This window comes from Microtus oregoni, unplaced genomic scaffold (genome assembly GCF_018167655.1).
Source record: "Microtus oregoni isolate MIOR12 unplaced genomic scaffold, Mior012 000005F_ref0000423, whole genome shotgun sequence".
NCBI classification, from domain to species: domain Eukaryota; kingdom Metazoa; phylum Chordata; class Mammalia; order Rodentia; family Cricetidae; genus Microtus; species Microtus oregoni.
The window spans coordinates 60869495-60896387 of NW_024543064.1; the positions used below are offsets into that span (position 1 = coordinate 60869495).

Below are 26893 nucleotides of genomic sequence, written 5' to 3' on the forward strand. Positions count from 1 at the left end.
AAGATCTTTCCTGGTAAGCCAGCTCGTGGGCTACACAGATTAATAGAAATGGGTTAGATCAATATGTAAGAGCTAGCCAATAAGAAACTGAAACTAATGGGTCAGGCAGTGTTTAAAAGAATACAGTTTCCGTGTAATTATTTCGGGTAAAGCTAGCCGGGTGGCGGGACACAGCCCGCCGCTCCGTATTTCAACAGGGGAATGAGAACCAATGTTTATGACACAGATGTCCATGCTTTGAATCATTTTATTCTTTCACCATGTTACTGGCTTTGTATTATTTCTGAGAGGAGGCAAAAGTAATTTGTTCAGCTATAGTATGCTAGGATCAGGAATGGGGAATGACTTTTGACCCCTTTTGAACCCGACCAAATCCTATCATCTACTGAGGCCAGGTAAAAAGACACAAGGACTAACCTCATTTCTGGTAGGGGGTAATTTGCACTAATGTTGGTAGTTATTTAGGAAGATGTACAATACAATGATTCAAGTCTGAATTTTACGAAGTTTGAAGCAGATGAAGAGATCTCTCTAAGACGACCTCCTCTGTGATTTCTTTCGGGAAACCCCAAATCACAGTAGCCCAGAGGCTTGCGGCAGAGACTGAGTTTGTGCAGAAATCTGGGGAACTGACTGAGATTTGTGAAGTTTCCCACTTAGCCGAAGCAACTTCTTAAACCTCTGATGTGCTTCATGCAATCACTAACTAGAAGGCATTTACTGCTGAAGCCTCCCTGTTGTGCAGATGGAAGCCCAGAAAGTATTTTTGGAATGGGAATGGCCACCTGGCAGCACATTCTTAACCTCGTCCTTATGCTTCCTGCCAAGATTCTGGCTTCTTTCTCTTTAGACATTCATAGGGGTTTGAATTTGCTAATGTGGATAGCTTTATCTGCTTGCTGGGTAATTTGTTTCAAACTATAAGCTCTCCATGAAATGGTCTGAATTTTCTGACTGGTAGGTTGGGGTTGTCTTTAAACTCTAGTCAGCATATTTTTTGTAAATAAAGTCTCGTCGCAACACTGTATACCAGTGTGGATACTGTGGACAGCTGAGGGTGGAACTGAGTAGCTCACACAGCTCATGCCCCAAATGTTTATTATTTGGCTCTTTGCAAGGAAAGCTGGCTGACTTTTCAACATACATTTCCAATTTTGATGTGTCTCGGTGATTTCTTCATTTATCAAAACAATACCTGTGATTTACTAAGGATGGCCCCTCTAACAAGAATAAACAAAATACAAGTGGGACCTGAAGACACTCTCTCCCTAGCCTTTGAGGGAAGAACCAGAGCTGACTCTAAGCTGCACTTCTTGCCAGTGTCCCCTGATGGGCTCTGCCTGCTCAATTTGTGAGCATCGTTCTGTAACCTCTGCACGCTCCCTAGGGGCTTTTCTTTTGCTGAAGAGTCAGTATTTATTGGGATGGTTCCTACTTCTCTGGCTTGCTATTCTTACACTTCAACTGGGAAAAACATTTGTCATCTCTATTTCCTTTAGTTTCGTAAAGGAAATAAGCCAAATCAAACTGAAACCGGTTTATTTTCTCCCCTCCGTCTTCGCCGCCTCCAGTTTTTATATTATCTACAGACTTGGAAAGTACACTTCATGGACTTATGATTTTTACATATAGCATTATTCACAATTATGGTTCTGAGATTGACCTTGGAGGAATTTTTCATCTGATTCTCTCTTCCATTCTGAGAAGTTTCCATCTGTGGACTCTCTGTGTTTCCCAAGATAAAGTTTTCCAAAAAGTCCTTAATCCATCTCCTGTCCAGCACTACTTTGAAATATTGTCCAACGTATTCTGGCCAGAGTACCACCGAGAGCCTACACATTGTTCTGTAAATGTAAAGAGATGGTGAAGTGCTCATCTCTAAATGGGCATCTATACTATACCCCTCACTCCAAAGCTCAGCCATCATCTCAACAGAGAGACTGGAAAGACAATGGCGGCAAGTCTAAGTAACAATGGTTATGAATACTGAAAAATGGCCATCCATCATGTATTGGGAACATCACAGACATTATGTTGGTTCTATGTTGCTATGGTTTGGATAAGTGTCTTCCAAGGTCCATGTGCCAAAAGTTGGTCACTATCCTTGGGCATAATTGGGAGGTAAAGGACTCCTTAAGAGGCAGAACCTGGTGTGAGAAATTAGGTCACAGAGATGTGCACTTGAAGGGCTACTAGGACTCAAGTCCTTCCTTTGTTTCCTGTCTTCCATGAGCTGAATAATGCTTTCTGCCATGTGCTCCTAACACAGGCCCAAAGCAACAGCGACAAGGGACAACTATGGGGATTTCTAAGACTATGAGCCAAAGCAAACCTTGCTGTGTTTAAGTTGTCCATCTCAGGTATTGGCCACACCGATTAAAGGCTAAGCTGTCTATATCCTTGATGCTCGGAAAGATAAAACGTCATAATAGTGTCTGCTTTTATTGATATCATTTTAATTTAACTGGCAAGAAAAACCAAGGTTTTAAAAGGTTAAGGCTGATATAGTAAGTGACAAAACTTTATCTTGTGTCCAGGTTGCTCTGATTCCAGCCTGACTGTCATTACTACCTCCTGTAAACAGATTTGAAAGGAATGGAGAATAAGGTGGGCACACTGAAAAGAAAGGAATGGGGACAGACTTGGAGATAAGAAGGAAGGCATTCCCCAGCACTCCCTTTCTCTAAATTACTGTACGGGTAGAATATCACCTGTGTGCTGTCTCCCGTCCCTAAGGAAAAAAATAAGACTTTCTTCTAAGTAGCAGGCTTCCTCATGGTTACCTACAGTTCTCTTGGAAAATTCTACAACTCCAGGGGCAGTCATGCTTACATATTTTAAGGCCTTTATTGGCCTTTATGGAACTACAAGCAGTGTGTGCTACTGGCTCACTTTGGGTAGAAAAATGTTAAACAGAGCAAAAATGTCCCTGAATCTATGGCTTGATCAGTAAAATTTAGGTATTTCTGAATGCAAAGAGCAAACTTTATCTGAATCTGGTTAGTCCCTTTCTAGTGCCAATTTAGAGAATGTGGCTACTCCTTTCTGTAAGGAAGTCAGTGTGGTCTTTACAAGTAGTGCTTCTACAGCCACTTTCAGACTGCGGAATACTGAGCTGTTTACATAGATTATATAAAATCTTGCTATCAGACTAGGATAAGGGCCATACGCTAGCTAGAGGTGTGGAGGGTGTGTATGATAGACCCTACCCAGCTATGAACTGCAAGTGACCATGACCTGAATTTCAACTCAAAATGTGATGATTTAAGAGGGATGCTTGAAAAACAATAAATAATTTAGCTTCTTCTCACTGCTGACCTTGGTCTGTGAAGGCCTGCGCACAACTCTGCTCTGTAGGCATACAAAGGTAGCACTTGGATGTAACTATTGTAATGATTACTGAGTGCCAAGTGTGTGCCTAACTGTGCATGTTAGTAGCTGGCTTCATATCGGTGAAGGCAAAGCTACATACAGAAGAAGATACACCTCAGACAGATGGACACAAGTGAAATATAAAAGTCGTATAAATTGGAAGCTGGCTGGCTGGGATATTGAGTGATAATTTACATCAGGTTTAGTTAGCTCTGATGACTTCCTTAAAAACAGTAACAAGCCAATGCGTTTAACCAAACCGAAAAAATTCTATAACGAAAAATGTAAGTCAGAAAAAGACTCAGACTGCTTTGGCTTCAAAAATCAATTTCTGCTCCATATTATGGGGTTCTGAGCAAGCTTGTGGGACATCTCTCTACTGCAATTTCGACATTTGTGAAGTTAGTACAAATGAGTTCCTGAAACCCAAGGGAAGAGCTCTCAATATCAGCTGTTATGATCATGAGCATGACGACTCCTCCATGGGTCTGGAGGTGATGGAGGATAGGAGGTGGGAATGTGTCTGTGCCCCATTTTTATTTGATTATATGAATGCTTTCGTCATGTGCCCTGTTCCACAGAGTCTTGGGACTTTCTGAAATGTCTTGAGGAGAGAACAGGTGAGCACCGTGGCACACTTCTGTTTAGGACAGTGGTTCTCAGCCCATAGGGGCCACATATCAGATATCCTGCACATCAGATCTATGCATAATGATTCATAACAGCAGCAAAGTCACAGTTATGAAGTAGCAATGAAATAATTTTATGGTTGGAGTCACCACACCACGAGGAACTGTATTAAAGGGCCGCAGCATTAAAAAGGTTGAGGACTACTGGTTTAGGAGTAGGCGTCACTTTTCAACTCTGCCTATCCTGAACAAAAGCCAGACTGTGGCCTCCCAGTGATTAGGAAGCTTCCGTCTACACAGCAGCATCCACTAGAGATTCCACTGCTCATTCATTTCACCTTCGTGTATACAATATGCTCTCAGAAATCTGGAGGAAATGAGACATGTTTTCAAACATCTACCTGTCAGAAGGTAAGTTAGAAAAGCTCTGGTGCACCATGGTAGGGGGTTATGAAAGACTTCAGACTGGGGCACATGGGGGGGCCTGCATGGGGTCATCTGACCCAGATTTTGGTGCAAGGCTTCTTCTGAGGAAGAAGAGGAATTAGCCAGACACAGTGGAAGAAAAGTCCCACGCAAACGCAAATTCAAAACTGGGTGTTGCTTTCAGGCACAGTTCAGTGCCATGAGCTGGGATCTAGTGAGAGATGAGGCCAGAGGGATGGGCAGATGTTAGAGATAGAAAGGGCCATGTGTTGTGCAATGGTATTTGGAGTTTATCCTCGAGTGATGACAAGCCGCTCCTACTTCGTTACAATTCCCATGGCACTAAATAGTAAACGCGAATCTGTCAAATTGGTAATGAGATTGTGTCGCTTATTTTCTTGCCTACTATCTCCCTAACTGTTCTCCTGATTCTTAGAAACTAAAGCTTCCCTGGGACTCTGCTTAGTCCTATAACCTCATTCCTCTCCACACTGCACCCAGATGAGTTTCTTCTGGTGTTCTGTAGCACAACAGGGTCATCTCCCACTTCGAGTTTTTGTATAACTTTCCCTTTGTCCAGAAGGCCTCTTTGTCTGGGCAGCATATTCTGAGCACTGGTCATCATTTGGATTTTGGCCTATAGACATCACCTTAGAGTGTATGTCCAGAGTGGTCACCAGGGACTTCTCTACCACATACTTAATTTTGTACCTAAATACACATTACCATCACTTCTTGTTTAATTTTCTGTATCTTGCTTCCCTTCTCTCTTCTTCCAGTCTCGTTCTCCCTATTATCTAGTATCTCCTCGGTGTCACTTGCCACCGGAGCACTAGAATTAGAGCAGCAGAGAAAGGCTGTGCCATCAAAGAGAGACAATTAACAAGCAAATAATATGACAATCAAACAATCCGAAAATCCTGTAGGTCAAACGCCAGAATTAAAGGGCTCAAGAACAACTGGGAAGGAGGGGGTCCTGTGTTATATGGGTCAGAAAAGTTCCCTCTGATAGTTGTTATTGTCCCTCTGCTATGAGTTATTGTACCCCTGACCTGTGTTATTATCCCTCTGATATATGTTATTGTCCCCCTGATATATGTTATCGTCCCCCTGATATATGTTATTGTTCCCCTGATGTGTGTTATTGTCACCCTGATATGTTATTGTTCCCCTGATGTGTTATTGTCCCTTTTATCTATGCTATTGTTCCTCTGATCTCTGTTATTGTCCCTCTGAATCATGTTATTGTCCTTCTGACTTGTGTTATTGATCCTCTGATCTGTGTTATTGATCCTCTGATCTGTGTTATTGTCCCCGTGACCCATGTTATTGTCCCTCTGACCTGTGTTATTGTCCCTCTGGTATGTGTTATTGGAATAGAACTCTAGATGCAAATCATCTGCAAGAACCTTGCACTCCTGTTTCATTCATCCCTGTATCTCTAGTGGGTTGATCTATAGGAGCAGCTGGATATATGCTCTGTTCTCACGAATACGGCCTTCATCCCTTTGGCTTCCTAACTATACCAAGTCCCATCAATAGGAAATGAATCTGCTTTTCCATCATCCTCAATATCTAGCACACAATCTGCTGTGGTAGGCCTGGTAGAATAAAGGAAGAAGAAAATAGGGGGTACAGTGAACCAGTCTGTCACAATATACTCAAGACACGCTGGAAACTACTGCCTGAGAAGCTGACTTGTGCTTCTAAGGATCATGTGGATTTATTTCCTAGAGTAAGGTTTACATGTAACATGGGTCAATAGTATCTGAATTTTTTATTCATTCTTTGGTAAAACTAATTTCTCTCATGTCGAGTTTTGGCTCTCTTTCTGCCTTGACCTATTCTTGATAGTCTAGGATATTTATTATACATTTTAATAAATTGGAAAGTCCTACAGACCAGCAGGCAGCTGGATCTTGCAGACTCCTAAGAAGGAGGATTTGGACGCTAAGCAAAAACAGACTGATGGAGCTAACTCTAACCCCGGACATTTCAGCACGTCTCTGTCTGAAGGTGAATGAGCATTTCTGAACCATGACGATAAAGTGATGAAGACAAGCAGTGACACTAAGCATCGAAGGGGTCCCCAACAGCCCACAGCAAAGTGGCCCCCATGGCAGTCTTGTGACTCACACATGCTCGGAGCAGATACATTTATTCTCCTTTCTCAACTAGAATTTGGAAAACCCAATAGAAAACCAAGTTGCAGCCATATTTGTTAGTGGCCAGCAAATTGCAAACATTGTAACGTCAAACATCAGAAACAGAGCCTCAGGTTTGGATCTCGATTGCATGTAATTAGTTTATATTGCAAAGCATTTTCAAGGCTAGATCTAGGGAATAAAACCTTCATGGTAGCAAACACTGCATGATATATATATATATATATCATATATATCATATATATATATATATATATATATGCAGGCAAACACTGATACATCTAAAATATAAATTTAAAAATACCCTGTTTACCCACAGTCTCCAGTACATTCATTCCTCTTGATGCTACCATGCCTTTCAAACACTGTCCTGAGTGACTGACAGTCAAGTCCTGCTCTCTCTTGGCTTAGATTCGTCCAGCTTTAGTATCCCGAGTACCTAGTTACTTATTAGCCTCCTCTAATAAACCATCTCCATCTTAAGCCTACTGGAATTAGATGCTCAATCCTGGTAAGGTGAATTAAAAGGCCATGGTAGCATTTCCCAAGTGCTAGTTCAGGAATTACTGGTGTTTCTGAACACATTAAGCCTCCCCCCTTTGTGTGTGTGTGTGTGTGTGTGTGTATGATCAAAAGAGTATTCTGAAAGCATTGCACACGGCACTGTCCTCTTGGAAAGTGAGAACACACATTGGGATGCTTAAATGAGTTATGAAAAGTGAAAACCCCCAAATAATTTCCAGTCGGGGAATAGTTAAGTGCTTACAGGAGCAGTAATCAGCTGTTAAAAAGGCGCCGTGGCACGGATCTCTACACACTGTTATAAACACATGCAGTCAAAACCCAGTCAGAGGCTCTGCGCATGACTAACGTCCATTAAAACCCAAGTCCTAAGTGTGTAGATGGCTTTATAGAATGCAATAAAATACACAAAACCTCTAGAAGGATGTATACCAAATTGTTATGCGTGGTAGTCTCTGGGGAGTAAGATTGGAGAGGAGGGAAAGTTGCGCTTTTTACTTTATAGATTTGACTATCATCTGAATTGCTCTATAGCCATTTTATTATTTTGATAATAAAAATATCAAGTGCTATATTAAAAATCAGACATAAAGTGCAGCAGTAAACACATCTGTTTAGCTTTAACAGAGCACTTTTCAAATTCATGTGACCACTGAACCCCGATTTGTGGAGCACTCAAAAATGACATGTACAGGCAATACTGAAGTCACTATGCCCAAGGCTTTCCCCTGGCCTTGTCAACAATTGGACTTTGAGCTTCTGTGGTCATTTATACATGAGTGAAAGAGGTTACAGTGATCTTGGAGGTGGCCTGACAAATTGTCAGTACTCCATGCTACCCTAGAGCTGTTATAAAAGTGACTTGGAGAACACTTTGAAAATGCAGCATTGTTCTTGCTACATAGGCACCGCTAAAAGCATGATTGTTGTTTCTACTACCATCGCTGACTTTAGTTTTATGAATGGCTCTGGTCTCAGGAGCCCAATAATAATACATGCTGTCACCCCAACAATAACACACCCCAGACAGAGGCACCATGAGACATTGGGATGCACAATCACAGGTATAACGGATAAAACTTCCTAGAACAAATAGCATGGTTCAGCCTGGTCAGAGGGGAGGATTGCCTAGGGAGCAGCTGGTGCTAGCTAGCTGCCCTCTCTCCAGCCCTGAGAAGTTAAACTAATATAGAGACGGTCCTCATGTCCATCTAAGCTTTTCAATGGCTCAGCCCATGAGGCAGAAACACAATAATGTTGTGGCTTGGAATGGTGTCCTTTCAAGACAATTACCCAAGTTCGGGTAATTATATCCAATATTCAAAACATTTCCTAGGGCACCTCGTTCATATTTGGGCTCCTAAGGGGCCGGGGAAGCAGTGCCAATCAATTATAAAGATGGAGCTATAATGTTCGGAGACATTAAATGCTTTGTTTTTCTCTAATACTATCTACCAGAAACGTGTCTGGAAGCTAGGGGGTGATTCCTGCACGCTGCCCGTTTTCTCTTTCCAACCCTTCCTCTTAGTTCAGGATTCTATGAGGCTCACCTGTCACTGAACTGAACCGCTTCTCCGTTCCTGGTCCAGTGGATGGTAGGCCTTGGGTTGCCTACGGCTTCACAGTGGAGAAGCACACTCAGGGTCCCGCTGGCTAGAGCCACAGTCTGCCCCAGGTGGGTGACCACCTCGGAGGCTGAGAGCTGCTGCGCCGCTGAGATCTTTCTCAAGATGGTGGGCTTGCGGTGAGGCCTGCGGGAGCTGCCCCCGGCCTCCGCAGAGGAGCTCCGTAGGGAGCTGCTGAAGCTAGAGACATGTTTATGAGGTGGGATGGCCACGGGAGGAAACCTCTGCTCAGAAGGCTTGTGAAGCATGTCTTGATTCTCCAGGTGGCTGCGGAAGATGTCCTGGGCCAGCTGGGCCACCAGGTGCTTGCTGTAGAGGTCTCGTAGCTCCTCGGGCTGCTGCGACAGGTTCCTGAGGATGTCATCTAGGCGCTTCTGCTCAGCCACCATGGTGAAGGGGAGATGCAAGAGGGCTTGTTCAGTATTGGGATCCTCCTCAGAGGATGTGTTCCTTTCTGCAGAGTCCTGCACCTCCCAGGAGCCCAGGAGCTCTTCAGGCCAGCCACCCTGCTCCAGCAGCCTAGATACAATGTCGTCATAGCGGTTCCCAGGGTCTGCCGAGAGGCCGCGCTTCTCAGCCTTGCTGCCGTTGGAGAAGATGCCATTTTGGTGTTTGTGGGTTTGCAAGGCCTCCTTTGGATTGGCCTTCCTCACCTGCAGGGCCTCCTCCTCCTCACTCCAAAGGCTCAGGGGCTTGGCCACGAGCTTGCTGTTTCCACCAATGAGCTTAATTACAAATTGCTCCCGGGCGGGCCCCGCGGAACAGGTGTAGATGCCTGCATCTGAGGGCTTGAGGCGATGGATCTTCAGGTAGCCAAAAGGGGCCACAGTGACGTGAGCGGAGCTGATGCTGTGCTGGCCGTCCTTCTCCCAGGTGATGAGGGGCTTGCGGAACCTGCGTGTGGGACACCGGAGCACCACGGTAGTCTTGGGGAGCAGGTAAGCAAATCCTCCCACCACAAAGTGCAGTTTCCTCTGCCTGCGGGTCTGGATGTATATATTTCGGGCAGCGGCAATGTGAGGGCTGTGCTTCGTGGAAGGCCTTCCAGGCCCTGGTTTGACAGGGATGTCAGACCGAAGGAGAAAGAACCAAGAACAGGGAAAAACCAGAGTGAGATGGGACCACGAGAGAGGGCAAGAGACAAAGGGAAAGAACCCTTCTGTTGATTTTGGCCAGGGCTGTCATTTACTACCTCCTGTTTACCAGAAAGGAGTTGAATACAGCTGTGGCTCATCAGGCTATCCCACCTTCAAAACCTGCTAATGAGGTGTGGTATGGGGCAGCCACAAGCACAGAAACTGAGGGGGGGGTGGTTCCTGGAGCCCAGGGAAAGACAGTTCTCATTAAAAGCATTTAAAAAATAATAATAAAAGCATTTAAAGAAGAAATTCACACCATAAAGAGAGGCAGAGGACGAAGAGGAGCACGCTTCTCTGCTAAATGTCTACTTTCTGGGCCATGTGAAGGACCAGTGCCCTAATGTACACGAAGAGGGGACCCCAGAAGTGTTAAAACCCCAGGGATTAATATCACATAGAACAAGTGTGTTTAGAGCAGTTTAAAACCCCAGACTGGATAACATTAGACTTCATTAGGAAGGAGCAGCCTTCAGTCTGCAGATCTCAGTATGCCAGCAAGGGGACCTTTGCTCTCCCCTTGCCAGCTGTTTTTCCAGGGGTGAGGAGAACTCAGGCTGGACACTTGAGTGATTCAGATTCCCTTCCCATCTCCAGCTGGGTGCTCCAGCCACAGGGGTCCTTGGCTCTGCTGCCCCACCATGCCTCACTCCTCTGGGAATCAGGGAAGGTCCTTGCCTGGTGGCTGTGGCTGCGGTTATATGGGGTCCCACAGCCTTATGCCCAGAGCTCTGACATACTCACTTGCACAGGTTGCCAGCATGCAGGGTCTGATGGAGGAAGAGAAGGGCAGGGGAGGGCACAGGGTGGAATTGACAACCATGGAGACCCCGGTTTTCAGCACCCTCCGGCAAATGGCGCTTCGAGTCTGGGTGCCCTCCCCACAGCTCACAGAGCACTGGAAGAGGAAGAAAGGATAAATGAATGCAAGTCCTATGAACTGGAGTATAATGGTTGTTCTGTATGGTCCCTTAAATTCACTATGCTATGCCAGGAAAGTCTCCGCCACTGAAAGAAATCTTCACAGCAATGTAGAATATCTGTCTTGCAGCCACACTTTGTCCCCCCCCCCCCCCCCGCGCCCACTACTCTGTATTCTAAGGGTTCCTATGACCATTTTACCCATTCCTAGTTACATATGGTTTAGGTTTTAGGGTCACAGAGTTCCATGTTCTTTTTTTTTAGTTTTTTTTATTACTTATTTATTTATTTATGCAATATTCTGTCTGTGTATATGTCTCCAGGCCAGAAGAGGGCACCAGACCTCATTACAGATGGTTGTGAGCCACCATGTGGTTGCTGGGAATTGAACTCAGGACCTTTGGAAGAGCAGGCAATGCTCTTAACCACTGAGCCATCTCTCCAGCCCCAGAGTTCCATGTTCTAATCTTAGCCCAGTATTTCAGTAGCTGGAAAGTTACTGCAGCTCTCTGCACTGTTTCTGTTTTCCAAGTCTCTGAGTTAATGAGAGATTACAAGAAAAGACAATGCTAACCCAGTAAATGATGTCTCCCATTAGATAACTGTTTCTGCTTTGTGTCGGGTGAAGTGCCCTGTCTCCGGGAGCAGTCACTCAAATGAGGAGGCAAAAGTCAAATGCATTTCTCAAAGGAAGTAAGACTAGGGAAATGCAAATGAAAAGGACAATGAGATATCATGTCACAAACACTGGAATAACTATCAGAAAGGAAAACAACAGTAAGTGTTGGCGTGGGTGTGGAAAAATGTGAACCCTTCCCCCCATACATTGCTGGTGGGCATGTAAAAGGTATCCTCTCCCAGGCAAAAGAGTTTAGGAGTTTTGATTGAAAGAAAATGTACCAGGACCCAGTAATTTGTCTCGTACCTATCTATTTCAGAGAAATGAAAGCGTATATCCACACAAAGACCTGGGAGCAAACGTTCACAATTACACCGATGTCATTTAACAACATTTGACTATTTCTGATAACCAAGAAGTTTAGAAGAACTTACTGCCTGCTAATTGTTGAATGGATAAACAAAGTATAGGCTAGCTATACTAATAGAACATCATCCAATCATATAAAGAAACACGGTCCTTATAAGTGCTATAACATAGACAAACCTTAAGAACAATACCCTAAATTGAATTTTATAAAAGGCCAATTATATGTCAATAAAGTTGTTTATAGAAGAAACAGCAGTTGAGGAATTTAGTAGAAGTGTAACAGTGGAAGGCAGGTTCTGAGACACCTTAAAATTAATGCTAATAGTTACTAGAGGTTTCCTGACCTGTGCCTTGAAGATGGGGAGAGTTTGGGAGGAATAAGCACAGCAGGCTTAAGCATGGCAAACAGAGATTCCTAGAACCAAGTAGAATTCGGTGCGCAGGTCCAGTGCAGGCTTGGGGCAAAACCAAGCCAGTTTTACTGACAAGGGGCTGAAGTGAGTGTGGTCAGGAGCGTAAGAGGAACTTTGGGCTTGAATTTGGAGACTTTTCATTTTCAGACAGGTTTGGAATTGGTCCACAGAGCAATGAGAAGCCATGAAGTGGGGAGTGATTTGATGAAAGAGGTGTTTGAGAAGGTGAATCTGGCAACACTGTGCAGAGCAGAGGGGAGGAGACGCGGGACCTAATGGAGGGGCCACCACAGCCTGGCTTGAGAGGATGACGGCATGAACCTGGGTCATGGCAGCATGCCACTGGAAAAAGGACAGTAAAAACAACAAAAAACCGTTTCATACTTTGAAGTTTTATATGGGAGTATGTTGAAATGACACTGGTCTGTGAGACAGATTGTGACGTGTGTCACCCCAAAAGAAATTCAAGATGTTGAGGGCCAGTGCAGGTCGAGATTAGACCCCTGCTTGTGTTGTCTGATGACTATGGAATCCAGATCCTATCTGACATCTGTTCAACTGTAAATGACAGTACCAGATCCGAGGGTCAGGTGGGAGAGGACAAAGAGCCCAATGGCTTTAAAACATGTCCTTTTTCTTTTTTCAAGTGGAAAAACAGACCACTAGCCAGACTTCAGGAGCTGTGACTTTAGGAGTCTAGCACCACCCCTAGCAGCAATTTCCACATCCCTGAAGAAGGGAAGCTAAGCTGGAGTTGAGTCTCTCAAGCCATACCTGGTAGCCATGGTGGGGAGGTGATTCAGGGGCAGCTTCTCAGGTGATGGGAACACCTACCACGGGAGATCTGACACCCCGCCTTACTTCAGCCACACAGCTCTCGTTTTGTTTTATATCTGTCCACTGCACATGTAGAAGCCAGAAGGTGACGTATAGTGGCCCTACTTTGTCACTCTCCACGTAATTCCCCCGAAACAAGGCTGGCAGCCAGGAAGCCCCGAGCCTCCCCTCAGTGTCTGCAATTTCCACCCATCTATCCGGATGGTTCAGAACTTTTGAAGAGAGCTAACACCTCCTGGTTTCCAAGACATGACCTTTCCGTCCCAGGGAGTCCAGCAAAGTTGAGAGAGACCTAGACTACGGCCATTGGCCCAACCCCTCTGGGTGATTGAGTGTTTATCTAATTTTTTCTTTCTCCTGAAAACAAGCCAGGAAGGTAGGGTTGAATTAAACTAGGCACAAGATCTTCGTTTAATCAAGACTCTGCCACTATGATGGACACTGTTACCTCCATTTCACAATCAAACTAAGGATTAGAGAGATTAAGCCATGAGTCATATGTTTTGCAGTTGGTATGAAACTGAGGGTTTGGAGCCAGGTTTCCTTGTCGTGGTATCTAAACTCTTGTTCTAAAGGTCTGCTGTGTTCACTGCGATCCAGTTCAGTGGGCTCCTTCCTTCGGTACTTAAATCCCAAGGGCCCTTCTCTTAAATCTGCAGGCAGAGTAGCACTTTCTTCTGAATGTTTTGTGTCCTATATCCTCCAAAGGCCACAAAGGTCAGGAGGATAGAGAGGTGGCAGTTCTTATACACCCACAGTCCTTCCTCCACAGCCCACCCCTGAGCCCATCTCTCGGTAGATGCTTTACCCGGACGGCGTCTTTACCACAGTCACTTGGCACATACACCAGGACTCTTTTCTGTGGAAGTTTTCTTATCATGGTATTTTTTTTTCATGTATAATGCCACTCAAATCAACAGATTTTCTGGAAAAGCCACCAATCAACATGTCTGTGTACACGCATGTCTAAATATGCACACATTCTTTCCCACCCTTCCATTCTTGTATCCTGCTGAAATACAAATTGTTTCTAAAATACAAAAGCAACCATTCTCCTTTCTGTTCTGAAACATCTGGGATGAGACACAGCCAGAGGAAACTGTACTGGTAAATTATCATGATAATGATAATTGAGATTCCTTTATAACATCAATGCCCTTAGCAGGCACTGTCAGAGGACTCTACATAGGTTGAAAATGTATGAAGCATGAATCCCATGCTGAGAGCTCAGGAGTCTTAATTTCCATAGCTTGCCTTTTCCTTCTGAAGGGAGCATCTCAGAGACACATTTCAGCCATCAGCAGCTCCAAACTATGAGTTGCATATTAAGCACTAAAATGCCCATGGGTCAGGAAAGCCAATCTGAATGCTTCTATTCAAGAAAAGGAAAGGTCTTGAATGTGGTTTGGATGTAGCATTCTTTCTGCTAGAGGCTGAATTTGCTTGTACAGCAATGATTTTAAGACTTCCCCGTGGAGGACACACAGGTCTTTGGAGCTGGGTTGTTAAAGGCAATGGCAGAGAAATTCTAGGGACTGAAAGCGGTTGAGCTGAACCTTCGAAGTCAGCTGTAAATGAATTCATGCCAGGATCAGAAGAGGAATGACTTAGAGAAGCAGGTTAGTTGGAAGTGTAAGTTCAGGATCCCAAACTCCACATACCATCTGGAGCTGTGAATGCTGAGCCATCATTTTCCCAAGTGCAAGGCAACAGGGGAAATCAAGTTCTCTTGCTGGGAAGTTGTTCAAGTTTTAGAGTCAGGAAACGAACAGTAAAGAGGCAGGATTTCCTTGGCCTTCTTTTCCTAATAAATCACATCCTTTATTGTCCAGTAACTTGGAAGAGAAGAACTAGGGAGGCCTTGCCCTTCCTGAGCAGAGACTGGAAACATCTGGGAGAAGGACAAGGGAGTGGGAGTGTCGGGAGGATGGGGCTTGGTGGAGAAAGAGGTGAAGAACCCTGTGTCCTGGGTTTGTTCTAGGGGGATCCCGTTTCTAATTGCAGCTTTCCGATTTTCAACTGTTAGGTGAGGGCTGGCTGCATAGCCCAGGTCCCTGTAACAAACTAGGTCCCCATAGCCTAGTCATTCTGCATTCTATGGTAGAAACGCGTATAAATGCCGCACTGTTAGGAGAGTTTTTGGTCTCTTTGTTGTGCATGTGTTTGGGTGATTTCTCCCCCTCCCATGGTGACTTGCACTCTCTTCTCCCGAGGAGCAGACCTACCTCAGACCAGTCAGAGAGAAGCCACTCACTGGGGCAGTCATCTTTCTTGCAGGCTTGCTGGGAGGTTGGTTTGGAGGCTGAACAAAAGGTCTCCGGAAGCTCCAGGAAGCTACCATCAGCCATCCGCTGTTTGCAGAGAACATCCCGTTTCTGAACTCCTCCTCCACAGGTCCTGGAACACTGGGGAAGCAAAGAAGGTCAACACAGGTCACCATTCTGACCACCACCTTATTCTTGGATGAGTAAAGAATAAGGGCTTTGTTTTTTGTTTTTTCTTTCTTCTTCTTCTTTTTTTTTTTTTTAGACAAACCAGGAGTCAGGCCAAAGGGTTTTGTTTCTTGTCTTTACAGTGAATTTTGTAGCAAAGTTTTTGTAACTCTCCACTCATAATCTCAGGTATTTAACTTGAGCATCCAGGAACTCAGGAGCCCTGGAATCTTAGAAATTTGCCCCTGAACTGTGAGTTGTAGTCACTCAAGAGAACTGGTTTAAGAGGTTAGTATCATAAAGTGGTCAACATGTTTATAAGCCAATGAAAATAATCTGCACAACTTCCAGGATGAGCAAGAGCGACCACTTGCCATCAGAACCAAGCCCCAAAAATTAATTTGTAGAAAGGACTGTCCTTTTGCCCTGTGTGGGAGCACTCACATAACCATACTGAGCACATGCGATTCAGGGACCGGCTTTCTGAAGAACTCCTCTAAACCAGCAGTTTCTAAGGGAGCCGGGAGCCAGAGGCACTGAAATTTGGTATGCAAGAAAAATAACCTCATGTCAGTGGTTTTCAGAGGGACTGCAGTAAAACATTTTGTTTACATGGAACTTAATAGTTATAATCTGGCTGCTTGAGGCAGGAACGAGGCCGAGATGGTTGGCTTTTTCCAAGTATTTGTCCCTTCCCTTTTAAGGGCCCTCAGCTTTTAGCAATGGTACGTGGTTTTTCTGTATAGGCTATATTTGGCAACTTCTTTGAAGACAGACACAGCCACTGGACTAAATGATGACCAATGGGACATAAACAGACGGATGTGTGCAATTTGAAAGGCCGCATCTAAAGAGAGATTAGCATCCCTTCCTCATTCCTTGCTGGCAGAAATGGCCATGCTGTATAAAAACTGTGGCTTCCATGTGATATGTAAAAAATACAGAATAGGCTTTATTCTCAACTGAAGATTCTCCTTATCTGAAGTGGCTTTTTAAAGCCATTGCCATGTTGAGATTTGTTACTCCAGCCAAATATAACCTTACCTGATATCTCCCAAACCAAGTTGGTGCAGTTCATCTCAAACGTTTTGGGGGAACTTCTCTTTTCTTAGAAACAGTCTCTAGTTCCCTTGCTGCCCTTGGGTTTGTTGAGACATTAAGTCTAGGCTCCAAAGCTGTGAGCTTGCATTGAAGCAATGGTTCCACTCTCCTTGGCATTAGTCTTGTTAGGTAGCCAGTAAGATATTTGGGCTGAAACATGTCCCCAGTCCCACCCCAATTAACTGCTCATACAATCAAGGGCAAAAACTGTAGGATTCTAGTCACCAGTCAGAGGAATGGGACCTGAGTCCTGCCAGGAAAGAGGGATGACGATCTGAAACTGGTTCCCAGGGCCCCAAGCCTTGTAAGATTATTATCTAGTAAGAGGTAAGAACTTATGCTGGAAAGGATGTGGGGTAAAGGGAGCACTCTTCCATTGCTGGTGGGAGTGCAAACTGGTGTAGCCACTTTGGATATCAGGATGGCTATTTCTTAGAAAATTAGGAAACAACCTACCTCAAGTCCTAACAATACCACTTTTGGGTATATACTCCAAGAATGCTCAATCATACCTAAAGAACATGTGCTCAACTATGTTCACCGCAGCATTATTTGTCATAGCCAGAATCTGGAAACAACTTAAATGCTCCTCAACTAAAGAATGGATAAAAAAATGTGGTACATTTACACAATGGAGTACTACACAGCAGAAAAAAATAATGGCATCTTGAAATTTGCAGGCAAATGGATGGATCTAGAAAACACCATATTGAGTGAGGTAACCCAGACCCAGAAAGACAAATATTATAAGTACTCACTCATAAGTGGCTTTTAGACATAAAACAAAGAAAAACCAGCCTACAATTCACAATCCCAGAGAATCTAGACAACAAAGAGGACCCTAAGAGGGACATATGTGGATCTAATGTACATGGCAAGTAGAAAAAGACAAGATCTCTTGAGTAAATTGGGAACATGGGGATTATGAAAGAAGGTAAGGGGGAGAGGGGGAGGAAAGGAGGGGAGCAGAGAAAAATATGTAGCTCAATAAAAACAATTTAAAAAAAGAACAAGTTCAGACTGTTGCCTTCTCTTCTAAGAATTAAGTCAAGGGCTGGAGAGACGGCTCAGGAGTTAAGAACACCGGCTGCTCTTCCAGAAGACCTGGGATTTGATTCCCAGTAACTACATGGCAGCTCACACCCATCTATAACTCCAGTCCCAGAGGATCTGACATCCTCTTTTGGCCTCCTTGGGCATTCCACACAAGTGGTGCACAGACAGACATGCAGGCAACACACCCATATGCACACATACAATAAGTGCCTTTACTGGCTGAGTTATATTGCTGGGCTCCAGCCTAAAAATGTAGGTTGATACAATGAGCTGTGGCCATCGTCCACTCTGAGACTGTGAGAGTGTTTTTCTCTGCAGGGGTCCCTTTGGCCATTGTGCCACTTTACCCCAGACTACTTTATATTGCTCTATAAGAAGTATTACCTATTTTATTGTAATCTACTCTCTTTACACTTCTCTCAATGAAAATCACAAGGACTGAGAAATGGAGGGGAGTGCAGAGCAAGATCTCGGCAAATATCTCAACCTAAGCTTTTGAACAGGGCTAATGCCCAAGCCAAGCCCAACTTTAGACTATGAGAAACTCTGGGATGTATATACTAGTTCCTAGTACCACCACCACCACCTCCTCTTCCTCCCCCTTCTTCTTCCTTCTCTTCCTCTTCCTTCTCTTTCTCTTCCTCCGCCTCTTCCTCCTCTTCCTCCTTTCTCTACACGACTTCATAGGTCATTCTCTACTAGATAACCCTATTGTGTGGCAGAGCCAAAGCTGGGACCCGGGGAGGCCTCTGTTGGCCCATGTATGGTGTTTTCGTACTGTGAATGGTTTGAGGTCACAAAGCCTTGTGTGCTATTATAAGGGCTATGACATTGCCTAGAAGACTTTAAACACAGAGCCTTTCAAATGGCCCAGAACAATAGTGAACAACTTTTTACTTTATGTTGAAAAATTCAAAATCAACATAATTCTGTTGAGTCCCATAGTAAGTGTGTGTGTGTGTGTGTGTGTGTGTGTGTTTGCATATTTTTCCAAAATTATGGTTGGAATAAATGCCCTTTGGTAAACATCCCCTTATGTAAATCTTCATCTCATGTGATAGATAAAGAAAAGAAGGCCCAGAGAGATGAAGCTGTACAACTGAGACCACACAGATACAGGAACTGGTTCATTTCCAATCAGTGCAATGTTCAACAAGTCATTCTGAGTAGCAGACACAGTTGCAGAACAGAGCCTAGGCTCAGCCTATCTGCCTGTGTTGGCATCAGGCTTCTGATGCCTTCACTGAGGGGTGCTTTGCAATGCAATTCTTAGCTTCCACTCTGTGACTTCCTTGATTGGCGGGAGTTAGCTCAGATCCATGTTTGGAGACCAGTACCCTAAAATACTTGAATTATATTTTGATGACCCTAGAAACTTGTTCTGCCTAAGTATTTTTTTATTTAAATTTTTGAGTAGTCAGTCTATATCTGAACACACGTCTGTCCTAGACAGTCAACTGCCAGACCATATGTGGTGGTCTTCAGAACACTTGCTAATTGTCATGGAGCCAAACATTTCCTTCCAAAAGCTTTTCTGGAGTCTTTTAGCTTTGATTAAGACAACAATATGTGGTCTCTAACTTTTGGCTTTTCTTTCTAGTGCCTTGCATCAGCTAGACAAGTACTGTCTGCACTACTGACCTAGCCCTTTGCCTTCTTTAGGACTCTAGGTGATTTTGTGGAATTTTAATGATGAAGGGAAACATTTTAGTTCTTATTAGAACTAAATTCAATAAACCAGTAGAGCGATGGTTTTCAACCTTTGGTTCATGCCCCCGGGGTGGGGGTGGGGAGGCAAACTATCCTTTTACAATGGTTTCCTAAGAACACTGGGAACATAACCATCATTACAATTTATAACAGCAGTAAAATTACAGTTATGGAGTAGCAGCAAGAATAATTTTATGGTTGGGGGTCAGCACAACACAAGGAACTGTGCTCAAGGGTTGTAGCATTAGGAAGGTGGCGAACACTGATCTAGAGGGTTTTACTCCAACATATAGCCCTCCACTGTGAATGCAAGGGCTCACACACTAGACTATGCTTCTGGTACATTCCTTGGGACTCTACCATGTGCTAGGGCACTTGTTGAAATAGACAGTTTATCCTTCTCTGGGTACACACACTTCTTCCTGCCCAGGCCTTTGGTCCTGTTGTTCACTATGCTTTACAGCTCCTTGCTCATTCATGAACTTCTGTTCTAGAGATCCCAGCTCACAGGCCATTCCTTCGCTAAGCCTCCTCTATCCCCTGTGCATATTGGTCAGTGGCTCCCTTCCACCACAGCCTGACTTAGGATGGGTACCTTATCTCCTTCATAGAGGCTCATAGTTCATGTGTCTGCTATTTCCTCTGCCCCCTGAACACATCCAGGATTAGGAATCTTCTGAGTAAGGAGAATTATCCATCTGTGTACTCCCCAGTGCAGAGTGTAGTCTGGCAAAGAACGTGCACTTCATAAATGTTTCCTGAATTGATGATTGGATGAATAAAACAGCTCTAGATGCAGATGTTTCAAAGATGCAAAGCAAACATCCAGCTGTGACAGATTCTTCTTTTATTAGACTGTTTGATCATTACAGGAAGCTGTGTTCCCAGTCAGCAATGGGATTTGGCTCTGGTGGGCATTATGACTTTCCAAGCATGGGAGCATGGGAAAGGACCAGTTCCTATCTATCCTCTCTCATCTATCTATCTATCTATCTATCTATCTATCTATCTATCTATCCATCTATCTACCTATCTATCTTTTATATTCAGGTTCCACTTCTAAAGCTTGCATCATCTTTGCTTAATAACTTTCTTCAGTATGTTTACATGGATGAAAAAGTGTCTTTATCAATCTCTAAAAACCATGGAAGATGAAAATTTACAAGAGGATGAAAATTTACAAGAGGAAAGGCTTCAAAGTCTTTGATTACTTTGTAGCCATGTTGGATGACTTGGTGAAGCTTTAGCTCCTTAAGTGAGAGGCAGCATGCAAACAGGAATGTTTATAGAGGAGAGAGCAAGGGAAATTCAATAAAATTCAATGAAAAATATTTGTCTTCATGAATCATCATTTAAATCAGATTCTGGTATGAAGAGGTAAATCTCTGGTAAAGGGTACTTTAAAATATATACAATAAAAACAAATAATAAAGATACCATTTATGCTGCATATATTAACTGCCATACATGATTTATGGCAAGGTTGTGGCTTCATTATTTTTATGTGAAATTTAAGAAATATACAATAAAGAGACCACATAAAAGCTATATTTCTATGCATAAATATGCTCATGTGACCTGTACTTTCAAAGATTTCCCCATGATTAGCAGGTCAATAAATTCTGCCTGCATTAATATTTTTTAAAAAATGTTTCATTTGGTAGTTTAATTTTGAGTTGAGTTCATTTCCTTGGTACTTCAAACCATATTACTGCCCACAATGCAAAATGACATTTATTTTCTCTTTCTAAGATCAACCTTCCAGGCTGACCATGGTATGAACTGCTTATTATGCTTATAATTCATCTCACCCATGTCTTTCCTCATTCATTCTGTTACCAAGCACTGGGGTACCTATAGTGATATTTTATTTATGTTTTATAAATAAAACTTGCCTGAAGAACGGAAGGTAAAAATAAGTCACTAGAGGTCAGGCAGGGGTGGCACACACCTTTAATCCTAGGATTTGGTAGACAGAGGCAGAAGGATCTCTGTGAGTTCAAGGCCACCCTGGGCTACACAAGATCAATGCAGAAACAGATCCAAGTGGTAGTGGCTCACACCTTTAATCCCAGGACTAGAGAGGAATATAAGGCAGGATGAGACAGGAACCTGCTTCTCCTTCAATCTGAGGATTTCTTAGAGATAAGAGCTCTCTAGTGACTTGACTGCTTGCATGTTTGATCTTCAGGTTGAACCCCAGTATCTGGCTCTAGGTTTTGATTATTTGTGCTACAGGTACCCACTGGACATGATGGTAGGTGCTGGGGATTTTAGATGAACGTAAGTGGTTCTTATGTTACTGGGATCTATCATCCAGTGAAGGAGAAAACTTTACTGAAAAACACGATCAGTTTTACAAGGAGAGACCACATGAAAGTGTGTGATTTTGTGGAGATGCTGATGGCAGTGCCGAGGAAAAGGCAACGTTGGGGGAAAAAAATCTAACCATGTGGGCAGATACCCAAGTTATGCAGTACCATGGCATGGTAACATAGCTCCGAGTAGGCCTGAGGATGAGGCCTGGGGATCATGAGACTGCATTGTCAGGCAAGGGGCAGATAGAGAAAGGTCTTTGAACATAATCTGGGGTACCAGTAGGGGTTTTAAAGAGGGGGATAACAGGATGAAGTTTGTAGGGAATGACTGTGGCAGCATAGGCCAAAGGGTTTCAAAGAACACTGCCCAATAAGATATTAATTGATATTTTCTGTGTAGCAATTTCCTCTGAGATAAAACTGTCCAACTGGGGGGCCGCTTGTTAAGACCCAAATTAAAAGAGAGGTAAAACGATTGGATGTTCTAAGGCGCAGGTGTGAGGATGGGGGTGGGATGGGGTGCTTGCGATAAACCATACTGCAGGAAAGCTCTTCAGCTCAGGAAATGAACAACTCAAAAGCTCCAGGAAGTCCTGAAACTGACCAGGTGAATTATGCTCCCCTTCCCGCTGCACATTCATAGCCATAAAGATTGCTGAGTGATTTTCTCAGACAAGCTGAACTTTCTGGAAGTAGAGACCAGTCCAGCAGCCTGGAAGAAGGTCAGTCCAACTGAACTATCAGGAGGGGACACCCGCCAACCTGTTGAGCTGTCTGCAGGCTGTGCAGTGGGCTCCAGCTTTGTAACTTTGGTGAGTTGTCACCTGTGCTGGGGTGGACTTTGTGATGACACAGTTATCTCTGAGTCACTTCTGTTTCTATAAGTGACCTTTCACCCACATTCCTAACAGTAACCCCAATGAAACTCATCGTTTCAACCAATCAGACTCTAGCAGTATTAGTACTTTGGTCTATTGCTATTGGCCTACCGGGGATAAATGTATTTTTGTTGTTCATACCTATCCAGGAAATGTCTGTCACATAGCATTCTGTCTGTCCCATTCCATGGAGAAAAAGATGATAAAATTGCCTAAATAGCACTGCTTGCCAAACTCTTACTTGATAGCTTTCAGCACGTGACGTTTTAAATGTCCGATAGGAGGTTAGTATTAAGGAGTCACTGACAGCGGACTGGGCAGTACTGGTGTGAGCTACGCAGGACAAGTCTGTGTGGAATTGCGTAGTTGCTGGGGTGAGGATTTGATCAGGGTTCTGGGAGAAAGCTGAGGAAGGGAGAGAGCGAAGACAGTTGCAAGAAGTGAATTACACTGACCACAAGAGTTTACTGAGTGTGATAGATCCATGGGGCCGAGAAGGGCGTCAGCTCCCAGTCACGGAAGAGCCAATTAGAGGTGACGGCATGTGGCAGTGGTCGACAGAGAATGGCCAAGTTCGCTGGGAAGGGTGGCCAGGAATACATAGGGCTCACTGTAGATCTTTGGGAGCTGAGGCAGTTCAGCAATGTACTTAAACAGTACAATGGGAATTCCTTAAACAGTAGAGGTCAAAACTGAGCCTCACTAAAGTTAGGATGCGGAGAGAGAAAGGAAATCCAGCACTCAGATCTCACTGAGGAACTTAAAACGAGGGTACCATTTTGTATATCAGCTTTGCTTTGTTCGCATACTATGAGCTAAGCCTTCCTAACTGTAGAAGCACAGGGCTCCTCAGTGAGACTTCTGGGTTAAATACACTGTTACGATGTGACACCCAACAGGATCCAGAGTGATTAAGCCAAAGAGCTTTCTTCTAGTAAATAAAAACAAAACCGTTCCACATGTGAAATCTGACTTTTGATCTCCGTGCTGTTACATTTATTGCTGCTTCTAAAGATAGTAGTAAATATTCTCTTCAAAGCCCTACTGAAAACAATTAACGTTCTAACAGTTTTAGGAAATAAATTCTTCAATAAATATGACTCTTAACTTACATAGGTTTATATTTGAATCACAGAGATATAACATAACTGATGATTTCTGTGATATAATTTAGCCCTCTAGGCTAGAAAAAAAGATGTGTGTGTGTGTGTGTGTGTGTGAGAGAGAGAGAGAGAGAGAGAGAGAGAGAGAGAGAGAGAGAGCGCACATGTGCTTGTGTAAACCTAGAAAATGAAATTTTTACTTTCTGGAGCACAGTTAACATTAAATTTCCTCCTTTCCTTAATATCGCCAGGAGAGATTCCTCTCTCATATGGCTTTTTACACAGCTAAACTATGTGCATTTTTGAATTGTGACCCTGATAAAAGAAAGGTTTACAGGGCAATGGCGAGCTTTAAGCCAGGGTGGAGTGTGTACAGGGCTGTGGTGACTACTCCTATCTTCTCGGCACAGATGTGTGCAATATGTCCGTGCACTTGGGTGGATGTAGTCCTGGACATAAAACATTTGCAGTGCAGGAAAATCCAAGTGACACCCCGAGCAGGCCGGTTCATTTCCGCTTAACCCTTCAGCATCTCTCTCCTCTTTTCCTTACTCCCTTAAAAACGTGACTTTCAGAATCAAATCCAATGGAAGCATGCAGATGTGTGTTTATATGATGCTACGTTTGGTTGTGGGGGGTGGGAGGGTGACAGAGGGCAGGTTATCAATCAAAAGGACCAATGCCACTGGAGATCAAGTGCTCAGCCAGCTGACTTTTGGGCAGAGTCCTGTTGGCTGGGTAATGACCAGGACAGTTTCTAGGTCTTGGTCCCTAGGACTGGTAAACATATTTCTTAGACTAGTCAAAGGGACTTGGCTAACACGGTAACAGTCCTGTATAACCAGGTTTGTTTATGTAGGCACCGTGTTCCTCTTAAGAAGAGGGTCAGAGTCTGGTCAGATATGAGAACAAAATCAATGTCTGGAGGGGTCTACTCTGAAGGGGGGAGGCTGGAACAGGAGAAAATAGAAGACAGAAAAGAAAAAGGCATAGGCCCTGTCTTGGAGCCCCCAGGAAGAAAGCATGATTGCTGCCTCATTGATTTTAGGACAGTAAAACCCATTTCCACCTTTGGATAATGCAGTGTATTTATGTTGTTTTAAGACATCGGAATTGTGGTAGTGTGTTATAACAGTAACAGAAAACTAATACCCAGATTAAAGAAAGACTGAAACATAGGCAATGGAGGTAAACTGCAGATTTAAAGGTGTATTCTCAGATTTCTTCACAATTTAATTATACAGAGTAAATAGTAAAGACAACTTGGGAAAGGTACATTGAATATCAAACTCAATAATGGGTTTAAAGTCTCTTGGTCCCCTTCATTCCTGAGCAGCTCAAGATGGGACAGTTTCAACCTCCCTGAACCTAAGGTGGCCGAGAGAATTAAGAAGATGCATGCACAAGCGGCAAAATGAGCAATCCTACGTAAATCTGGAGTGCATGCTGAATCCTGAAGTAGAGCAAGTATCCAATATATGGGCATGTGCCTCTCCTCCTCATCTTCTCTGCTCCATCCACCTGCCTTAGGTGTCAGGGGTCCTCCTGGGACTTGGTCTTGGCTTCATTGACCCCAGCATTTAGCCATGAGTCATGGGCCACACCTGACCAGGTGAGGATGTAGCTGTTCAGTGGCAGCTACATGGCTTCGCTGTGGGAGATGTATCTGGTGTGTGTGTGTGGTGGGGAGTTTCCTGTCAGGGTCTGACAGGCAGAGGGGAGGGGATGTTCAGGAGACGGACAGCAGCCAGATGGCAGCTGTGACGAGAGGTAGGGCAGGGGCGGATGTGCAAGGGACATGAGGGGCTGACAGGATTGTACTTACTGTCTTATTACCTGGCTGTGGTGGGTTTCTGAACACCATCCTACTAGAAGATGGCCATGATCAAAGTGTTTCAAGGCTAATGCGGTAGGACCTGCCAGGGACCCTCAGTCATGGGCTGTAACCTTCTAATGCGAGAGCTCATCTAATACTTGTTTGCAGACAACACCAAAGATGAAAACGAGAAAGGACTTAATACGTTAGAGAAGACACAGGGGACCAATGCAAGGGAAATTCAATAACAAAACACCTAAATATATACTGGCAACATTTTTAAGTTAAATTGATAAAAATAAATATCAAAATAATTATTTTTTTTCCCCAAGAGACAGGGTTTCTTTGTGTACGTCTGGATGTCCTGGAACTTACTCTGTAGACCAGGCTGGCCCAACCTCATGGACATCTGCCTGCCTCTGCCTCCCAAGTGCTGGGATTAAAGGCATGTACCACCACCACCTGGCCAAATTATTTACATAAGACCAAATATTAAAATGTAAGGGGTGCATACTAAAAAATGGGTCTCTGACAACCAAATCTAGAATTAGATTTCTGCTTTTGTATAAAGCAAAAGTTTAATAGATAGACATACATGGGGTCTAGGCTTGGTCCCCCGCAGAACTGCATAATGTATAAATATTGGCTATTAGCCAATTTTAGGTAAATGTTCTGCAAAGAACAAAGGATGCTGTGTTTTCATCTAGCAGATGGCAATTTATATAATACTGTACTTTTCTAGGAAAAAAAACCCATACATATATGGTTGGTGGTGACCCTGAGGATCAGCCACAAAGGAGAAAGTCTCCACTCCCACAGCCCCATCAGGTTGCTTCTCAGTCTTAAAGGAAGGATTGGAAACCCCCATCTCTTGTTCTTTCATTGGGTGCTGAAAGGAGCCCTCGGCTGACTACTGGGGCCTGTAAGGACCATGACTGCACTCCGGGTTCCCTTATTCCAGCCGAGACGGCAGAGCAATCATAGGGCTAATCAGGCAAGGGGCTGCCAATAGCTGATACCCTAACTCATGTGTCCTGAGACCACAGCCCTTTAGCTCAGGGATTCCTGAACTTACCTCATACAACAAAAGAACCGCAGACAACAAAAACAATGGATTTCTTTTCAGAGGTGGTCAGTATTAGCTGATTGTATTGAAGAACTCACCTCGAGAAGGTCCGGGAAGCAATAGGAGAAAAATATTTCGGCTAAGCATAATTAGATTGTAAAAGTGGCCAATGATCAAACTATTATTGGACACTCTCTGGAGGGTATACTCACTGTGACTTTCAAATTCTTTATTTTTTTAGTGTATTAAAATACTTTTGAGAGTTTTAAGCTTGGCATACAAGGATATACGTAAGAGAAATCACCAGCCAAAGAGGTGTTTAGTATTTGTTTCCTGATTTGAAAAATAGGCCTAATCCTGTTTCATCCCTAAAGGGTTT

At 43.8% G+C, this 26893-nt stretch overlaps 1 protein-coding gene across 1 annotated transcript in view; it reads right to left on the reverse strand.

Moving 5' to 3' along the window:
* The window catches only part of Adamtsl1 (ADAMTS like 1), a 380631-nt gene that overhangs the window by 88299 nt on the left and 265439 nt on the right, over positions 1-26893 (reverse strand). The window contains exons 17-19 of the mRNA XM_041652363.1: positions 15260-15439; positions 10620-10773; positions 8665-9790 (exon numbers count right to left, since the gene is read on the reverse strand). Of these exons, the coding sequence (XP_041508297.1) occupies positions 8665-9790; positions 10620-10773; positions 15260-15439 (1460 nt within the window). The remainder of the gene's footprint in view (positions 1-8664; positions 9791-10619; positions 10774-15259; positions 15440-26893) is intronic.